Source organism: Vollenhovia emeryi, unplaced genomic scaffold (genome assembly GCF_000949405.1).
Source record: "Vollenhovia emeryi isolate VEMERY1.0 unplaced genomic scaffold, V.emery_V1.0 DF939129.1, whole genome shotgun sequence".
NCBI classification, from domain to species: Eukaryota; Metazoa; Arthropoda; class Insecta; order Hymenoptera; family Formicidae; genus Vollenhovia; species Vollenhovia emeryi.
This window is the reverse complement of record NW_011967237.1, coordinates 428,484-437,398: the sequence shown is the minus strand read 5'-3', so window position 1 is coordinate 437,398 and position 8,915 is coordinate 428,484. Positions and strand designations below refer to the sequence as shown.

At 43.6% G+C, this 8,915-nt stretch overlaps 1 protein-coding gene across 1 annotated transcript in view; it reads left to right on the top strand.

The window, feature by feature from the left end:
- Positions 1–8,915, top strand: part of LOC105568377 (Down syndrome cell adhesion molecule-like protein Dscam2) — a 72,911-nt gene that overhangs the window by 24,645 nt on the left and 39,351 nt on the right. The window contains exon 7 of the mRNA XM_012024008.1: positions 3,992–4,115. Coding sequence (XP_011879398.1) covers positions 3,992–4,115 — 124 coding nt within the window. The remainder of the gene's footprint in view (positions 1–3,991; positions 4,116–8,915) is intronic.

The following is an 8,915-nucleotide window of genomic DNA, read 5'->3' as shown; positions in this document are numbered from 1 at the left end:
GTACCATTTTGCAATTTTCGTGATAGTTAACGAGTAATTAATTATTAAAAATCGTTGTCTTAGGCCGGCCTACCGCCCAATTCGAGCGCGTGGCAAGATGTGACCGCCTGGCGATCGATATTGCTATGCGCACATCTCGCTACGCGCTCGAATTGGGCGGTAGGCCGGCCTAGACAACGATTTTTAATAATTAATTACTCGTTAACTATTACGAAAATTGCAAAATGGTACAGGACTTTTCCATTCATCTCGATCCGTTCTACCTTCTCAAAAATTGTGTCGGATATGGAAAGACTCACCCTGTATATGTCTCAATCATGTAATATTTAATTATGTCTCTCAAGATACAATTAGATATTATATTATTGAAACATACACGACGACATTTTTCCATTTTGTTCCCGGGTTGGCTACAGTTTCGCCCGGTAATCCATCTCTCATGATAAAAGATTGGTTCACGAAATAAAACTCACCCTGTACAGAGCAGATTGCGTCAGTATTTAAGGATGAGGATTACGTTCCTTTACTTGTTACATTATAACTTAATAATAATAATTTATAAAACGACAGGGAATAAGGTTGTGAATAGCAAAGGCGATTACTGATAATAGCAGATGCAAATTATCAGTTGCATTGTTTAGAGGGGAGGAATAATTAGTATCTATTTTCTGTAAATTTACAACATTTAAATGTGTTTACGTCGATCTCAATTAGACAGTCTTTCATCGCCTTTTATCATCAAGTCGGATGTTTTATTCAAATAACATACAAACACATTAATCTGGAAAATTGTCTTAGGGACTCTTTGTAATTAGATACGGGTCTCAACTTATCTCAGACAATTCTAAACTTTATGGTTAAGACGTAGATATCATTATTTGGCAAATCATGTTTTATGGCATCGTGTATGTGTGCACAGGGGTTCCCCGTTCCTTCTTATCGCTTCAGTTAAAGCGCCTAGTGTCATCATTCTTGAAGGTATTCATATAAATTCGAATACGATCACGGTGTTTAGTTCATGTATCTTTTCGCAAGGACGACTCTCGCCTTGTGTTACGAGCCCAGAGAATGCAAACACAAGAAACGGCGTGCTTTTTAGAGCCGGTGGGTAGCGTGCGCCCAAAGATTCCGTCAACGGACGACGTGCGCGGTTTCCGGACGTTCGTCGGAGACTCCCCAGCCCTGATGTGCCCAGCACAGGGGTTCCCCGTTCCCCTGTACAGGTAGAAACCACAACACCACGAGCGGACGCGAGTCCTTCGGGATGACCGTTCGTCGCGGATGCGCAAGTTCCCAATTATAAACGGTGTCAGAGCCGATCGGCAGCGTGAGGCCCAAGTTCCCGACGATCGACGACTCCAGGAGCTTTCGCACAACGAAGGACGGCTCGGTCACGTTGATGTGCCCCGCTCAGGGTTTCCCTGTCCCCCTATACAAGTAAGTCGCGCTACACGAGAGCTGCTATGTATTTTTCTTTCTTTCTCTCTTCTTCTCGGGTCTCGTAACCCGTCGCAGAGCCTGTGGGAAGCGTACGTCCGAAGTTCCCCAGCGTCAGCAATATAAATGGCCTCATCACGTTCACGGACGGAACTTTGCCGCTCTTGTGCCCCGCACAGGGTTTCCCGGTCCCGTCATATAGGTACTACATCACCGAGTGCCTTGATGTCACTTCGGCCTTAAAGCGAGTCTCACGTTGGTTCTCCATTAAGAAATTGCGATTAAGTATTCCGGACTTTCGGTGAAACCGCTGGTAATTAGCGATGACGATACACCTGACATCGCGCGCAACGATCCTCTCATTTCATACATCACCGTTCTCTAATTAGCAATGTGGCTTAATATTAATGCGTTTTAATGAAAAGTTCTGACGATTGTATCAACAATTCTATTTTACGGCTCTGTAATTTCGTCCATTTTAATATTCTCCCTTGGTTCGTGTATCTTTTACATTTTTATTACATTGCAGAATTAGAGAGAAAAGCCTCTCTTTGTTATAACTTTTAGAGTTACATGTTAAACAAAATCTGCTTTGATAGTACTAAGTCTAGAGATTCATGCAACATCAGAAGAAGATCGTCTCTATCGCGAAAGTTCGGAAGATACAGATTTAGTTCGGCCTTCAGGGGTCCCCCGTCCTTCTTTACTCAAGTGATATCTCAACCGGCGGTAATATATACAGTGTATGCACCGTTCGATAATGTTTAGAGCCGGTTGGCAGCGTGAAACCGAAATTCCCGACGATAGACGACATCAGAGGGTTTCGCATGATCAAAGGTGGATCCGTCACTTTGTTGTGCCCCGTTCAAGGGTTCCCTGTCCCGATTCAAAAGTAAGTCGAAATTCGCGAAGAAAGTTTCGCGTGTCTCATTGTCGTCTTCACAATTATCTTCTTCTCTCCCGGGCTGCGACTGGCAGAGCCCGTAGCGAGCGCACGTCCAAAACTTTCGAGTACCGTCAACCTGATTGGATTCGTGACGAAGACCAACAGGAGCTTGCCACTTTTTTGCCCTGCTCAAGGATTCCCGCTTCCGTCTTATAGGTAGAGTTGATTATTGAACTGATTTAAATATAAAGTCGAGAACTGTCGTATCCGTTGTTTATGTGAAATTCTACCAATACATTTTTATGACGACAAATTAGAGGCTTTACAGAGCAAGGAACTCGATACGATAATTTCTGACGCGATATTGAAGAAATATTGAATTTCGTGACGCGGAATTGTACACAAACCATCTGGTTAAATAACGAACCGGTGACTACTTCAATGAGTTCAAAGGGTTCCCTGTCCCCTGGCATACATAAGTGGATCATTGTAACGTTGTCAGCGTTTCTGACACGTTTCCTTCCACGCCCGTGGTCTTTTTGTATAATAGAACCCGTGGGGAGCGTACGTCCGAAGTTTCCGACAATGGATAACTCGCGAGGATTTATCTCGAACCAGAGAGACTCTTTGACTCTACTCTGCCCTGCGCAAGGATTTCCTGTACCGTCGCATAGGTGGGACAAGGTTATATCGCGGCAGATTTAGATTTTGCAAGTGACGAAATTATATCGCGGGAGCGAACAGAAGCAACACGAGCAACCGTGTAGCCATCGTATTCGATTATTTAAAAAAAAATTGGAAACATTTTGTAAATTTGACGAACCGACTTTTTCCTTTGACTGACGATAGATTTTTCTTTTTGTTCCGAAAATATTTAGTTATCATTTTAACAACATGTATAATACACTTGTTGATATCATAAAATTGTTGCCCTGTCTCAGCAGTTTTACGTAACGATTGTTCGCGAGGGGAAATAAAATTCCGTCAGTTCAAGTTATCGCATTATCGTCGCGACAGTACGATTGTAGATACGCTCGTGCTTTCTCTTTCGCTTTCTTGTAGAACCAGTCGCCAGCACAAAACCGAAATTTCCGATGACAGAGAACTCGCGTACGTACACAGTTCACTGCGATCGGCCGCTGACTCTCATGTGTCCGGCACAGGCCTTCCCCGTTCCAGCTTTCAGGTATACAAAGCGCCCGCGTCATAAGAAAGCGAATGCGTACTGCAGAGCGAGCGTACTCCGGTTGGCGCACGACGGCAATGCGGAATAATGTAGAAAAGACGAGGAAGGAAATTGCGGACGGATAGACGATATGCACGCCCTGGTCTCGCTCTTCTCTTTTCATCTTTCAATGTCTGTACGAATCAACGCGTGCATCAATTTCCGGCGATCGATTATCATACGCAGAAAATCTAAAACGTTATTTATTTACAATTTACTTCGTAAACTGCAGACTTTTCTTTAACTAAATAAATTACGTTTCATTCAAACGCATACGTTATTAAGAAAGAGATGCCAGTCGTATTTGAATTATAGTAGATTACTGATAGTCTGTGTATGCTGGAGCTCGTTAGCAATTATGTTTAAATTTCATACATACAATTGGTAGCGTAAGTAAGAAAGAGCAAATGTCGCGGTTCTTTGGCATCTTCGAACTTTCGTAGAACCAGTCGCAAGCGCTCGTCCGAAATTTCCGTCGCTGGCGGACTCGCAGACATTCAAAGTGTATCTAGGCGGTGCGATGACGTTACTGTGTCCTGCTCAAGGGTTCCCCGTTCCATCGTACAGGTAAAGACTTCTTTTTTCTTTCGCAAAAAAAAAAAGATCTTTTCCATCAGAACCGGCGTCCAGCACGCGTCCGCAATTATCCGGCTCGAGTGATCTTCAGCGTTTTAGCGTCTCTTCGCAAAACGGCGTTACTCTCCTTTGTCCCGCTCAAGGATTCCCAGTGCCTTTCTATAGGTAGGCGTTCATTCATTATTTTCGACGAGATTTAAGAAATCGACGACTTATGTACTTTTCACGTTTCTGTTTCTCCTACAACATGCCATTTCGTCAGGTAATTAGGTTTTTAATTACTTGACGTAATGTCGTGCGATTGCCTTAGATTTCCTTATTGTTTGTAATTGCAAAAGTTAAAAGTGTTATTACGTTTCCAAAGTAGGTTAATTCTCACGTGCTCGTTGTTAGCATAGAACATCGTTGTCGGCGAAAGGGGTAAACCTATTCCAGCATAGTTAGAGTAACCTGGCGCCGCTTTATGCGTGTCGGACTGTCTAGCGTTCTGTTTTTAGAACCTGCGTCAAGCACCAAGCCTCAGTTTCCATCTGTAAACGACGTTGGGCTACGCGTTACAAAAGGCATGGGCTTTACGTTGTTATGCCCGGCTCAAGCGTTTCCGGTCGCTACGTATAGGTAGGTTGATGTGTGGGTCGATCTCCCGCTATTGTCGCGAAGAGAGGAGAATCCGACGGAGAATATCTGAGGGCTTCTTCTCCCCCGAGGATGGCTACTCTGTCCCAGTATCGATCTCGCGCGTAAAACGAGCTCTGCGGTTAATCTCAGTTTTCATTTCGTTTGCGGTCAAAGTTTTAATGAATTCTTAACTCGTAATGAAACAGTATGAGCTATACAATAATTTACGTTTAATATTGTTAATTTATTATGCAACACTTCCGAGATGAAAAGAAAATCGTCGGACTTTGAAATTAAATTTTGTTTACTTTAATAACACGATGTACGATTAGTTTGAGACTTTGCATTTGATTAGAAGTTTGATTTGTAGAACCGGTCGGTCTCGCAAAGCCCAAGTTCTCCACTATCGATAAAAGCCGCACATTCGAGATCGCGGAAATCCAAGGTCTGACACTGCAGTGTCCCGCCCAGGCGTATCCCGTCCCAGTCTTCAAGTAAGTTGGTGGTCGTAAAGTTCGCGGGGATCATCAATTTCCTACGACGGAACGATTCGGTATTTGCCCGTTTGTATTTCTGGTTACGTAGAACCGTTGTCGAGCTCGAAACCGAAATTAACGGCGTTGGATGTGAAATCGACGAATCCGAGTACGATATTGGACTCCATCGCGACTCTCTTGTGTCCCGTTCAAGGGTTTCCCGTGCCAGGATTCAGGTAAATTGCTCTTTAACTTCATACTCGTCAGGGCACCTCGCTTATCCTCGCCATCTATTTCGGGGTGGTCTTTGATTGCGCCGGTGGTGAGTGAAGTCATCGAGGACACGTCATGGCAGGTGATTATCTTCCCCAGTATTTCGCGACGGTTGCTGAGCACTGGATAGTCAATACGGCGCGTTTGATCGCTATGGAGTTACCTTGTCCCGGTATACGGTTTCTTATACGCTACGAAGGATAAAGTGAGATCGTATTACGATCGATAAACATTTAGGAATTATCAATTTAAAAGAAGAAGTTATTTCGTTGATTCGTAGCTCGTCTATTTTATTGCTGGATATTGCAATTGTGGATTTTAATGGAACGACTAGAAATGTTGGATTTCGTGATAATCACGCAATTACTGAAGATTCACGGATCTGGTTCTTCTTTTGTAGAACCGGTTACCAGTACGAAACCAAAATTTCCAATGACAGAAAATTCTCGCACTTACACAACGTACACGGTGCAACGTGAGCAACCCCTAACTTTACCATGTCCAGCTCAAGCATTTCCAGTACCGAATTACAGGTATATCGAATATATAAAAATTATCTGAATACGTACGGTTGATGCGCGGTTGCGGTGCGGAAAGTGATTGGAGTAAACACGACGGAAAGTGGACATTAAAAGGGCAGCAATCGATTTTTCCTTCCGGCTTAATCGCGTGTCCTTCTGTTATTCAAATTACATTCAGATCTCGCTTAATTCCCCCCGTCTGTCCTCGGGTTTCCTTCGGCGCAGAAATTTAATATCCATCATTTTGTATCTTTATTCAAGTCTAACAGTATGTTAATATTTGAGATGCATATAGAGAATACGTGTAGTATAAATATTTTAGATATAAAAATATTTCTTAAAGTTGTTTTACTGTTCGGCGTTTTGTGTATTTCACTTCTTCGCGTAAAGTATAATTATCTAAAATTTAATAATTATTATTTTTACATATTCATTAAAGTGTGAATACTTTTTTCGCGGAAAAAAATCATGCTCTTTGTTTTCAAAGTGCAATTTTGTGATATTTGCTGTCTCTTCTGGTTCTTCTGCGGGGTTACCTAGTCCTAGCGTTCAAAACATATGTAATATCGACACGTCTAACGTTTCCTCAATGTAGAGCCCGTGTCTAGCGCGAAACCAAAGTTTACGAATGCCGATATAAAAGTGGTGAGGCCGACGCCGAGTTCCACCGCGGTGTCGATGACTTGCCCCGCTCAAGGGTTCCCTGTTCCCATTACACGGTCAGTACGAGTCTCCGTGCCTAACAATGCTTATTCTCGTCCTCGGGCGCCTCTTAGAACCGACGTCGAGCGCGAAACCCAAATTGCCGAGTGTACGTAAAGTCGAATTCATGGAAGCTAGGGCGCATGGTGCGGCGAACCTGATGTGCCCGGTGCAAGGTTACCCTGTTCCAATTTCAAGGTGAGACGCGAATACATTCTGCCGGCACCCTTCGCAATCGTATTATAATAATTGACACTTTAACTGTACGCTCGACGAATTGAACTTCCGATTTACAATGATTTCCAATCGCAGAGATTCGTTCCGATTTCTTAATTATCTACTTGACAATTCACTTACTGTTCGCGATGTCGCGATTTGCCGCGTAAACATGATCGTTTCCGTCACGTTGTCTCTCGTAGAACCGGTCGGGTTTAAGTCACCGATTTTCTCCACCGACGACACTAGCAGAGCCTATCCTAGGCGCATGGGTACGGACGTGGTGCTTGCCTGCAACGCTCAGGGATTTCCCATCCCAATCGCCAGGTAATCTTCCGTAAGAGGTGCTTACGCGCGGATCCCATTTTCGTCGATTTCAGAACCGATTGGCGCCAGGTCGCCTAGATTAACGTCGGACGATTTAAGTCGTACGATCGGAAGGCACGAAGGACAACCCATTAGTATTTTCTGTGCTGCCCAGGGAAGCCCTGTGCCGACTACTAGGTAATAGCTTTTAAATTCATAGTTAACAAAACTGGTTGACTTCGTAAAAATCCGGTTTGTATCGAGTATGCGGGTGAGATTCGAAAGAAGCGACATGAATTTGTATCGACCGACAGAGATCGAGCTTCGTCTTTGAGGGGAAACCCTGTTCCCGCGCTATATGCAAACGGGTGTGTAAATAGATAGTTTTCTAAATAAATGAACATTCTTTAGAGCCCGTCGGAAGCAAAGCACCCGCCTTCGCGGGTGACGCAAAGTTATCTCTGCTGGTGCGAAAAGCGAACATGGACATTAGTCTGTCTTGTAATGCTCAGGGTCATCCTCCTCCAGTATCTAGGTACGAGATTACAGCGTTATCAATTAATGAAGATGCGAGAGCACGTCTTGAAAACAATAATACTACACTTTTAATCTTCGCAGAAAGGATTGCTAGATTGTATTTTAGAGCCGTTCTATTAAAACAAATCAATTTAATAATGCGTAACACATAGGAATTTATTGTAGACAAGGGGAAGCCCTGTCCCCGCTTGAAATGTATGAGCGAGAATTGGGTTTGTAGTAATGACAAGTCGATATTCTTCAGAGCCCGTCGGAAGTAAGGCGCCTGCCTTTGCCGGTGAAGCAAAGATATCTTTATTGGCGCGGAAAGCGAATGCAGAAGTCAGTCTTCCGTGCAATGCCCAAGGCCATCCTCCTCCCGTGTCTAGGTATACAATATTTAATAAGGATTCGAGTAACATCGATCTCTCAACGTGATAGTGACTTCGTTTTATAGACGATTTTTATTTGTAAAAGCCATTCTGTAAATATCGAAGTCCAGAAATTATTTGGAAAACATTTAAAGTACGTACATGCAAATTACGTATATATTGAAATATCATATATTTCTGGCACTTTTGTGTAGTTTGCAATGTTACGTTTACTTCTTATATAAAGCGGACGGAGCTCGGTTGAATTTTCTTTCGCATCTTTCACGGAACAATCGCCGCGGAAAGGGGAACTCTGTCCGAGGGTTCAGTTGTACAAAGCCACGCACATTTCTTTTCGTGACGTCTTTTATTCTCTCATTTAGAGCCGATGGGAAGCAAAGCGCCCGCATTTATTGGAGACGTAAAAACGTTCTCTCTCGTTCGTAACCGCGGGTTGGAAGTGAGCCTGCTATGTAACGCGCAGGGGCATCCTATTCCTGTAACCAGGTACCGAATAATTGCATTGTCATTGACAGCTTCCCGTCACATGACATGTGCCTTCGTAGTTCAACATCTCATCGTAATACTATTAGCAATAAGTGAGGAATCTAACGAATTCCAGTGTAGTCGTTCCATTTCCCCGCTTTTGAAGCGTTGAAATCCGATGTAGTGCGATAATTGCTTCGTACCCTTGGGTGTAATTAGAACCAGTCGCCACGAAGAAGCCGAAGTTCTCGAGCGAGTCAAAGCTGGCTTGGTACGATCGCGTACGAGGAGACAATCTGACCCTGT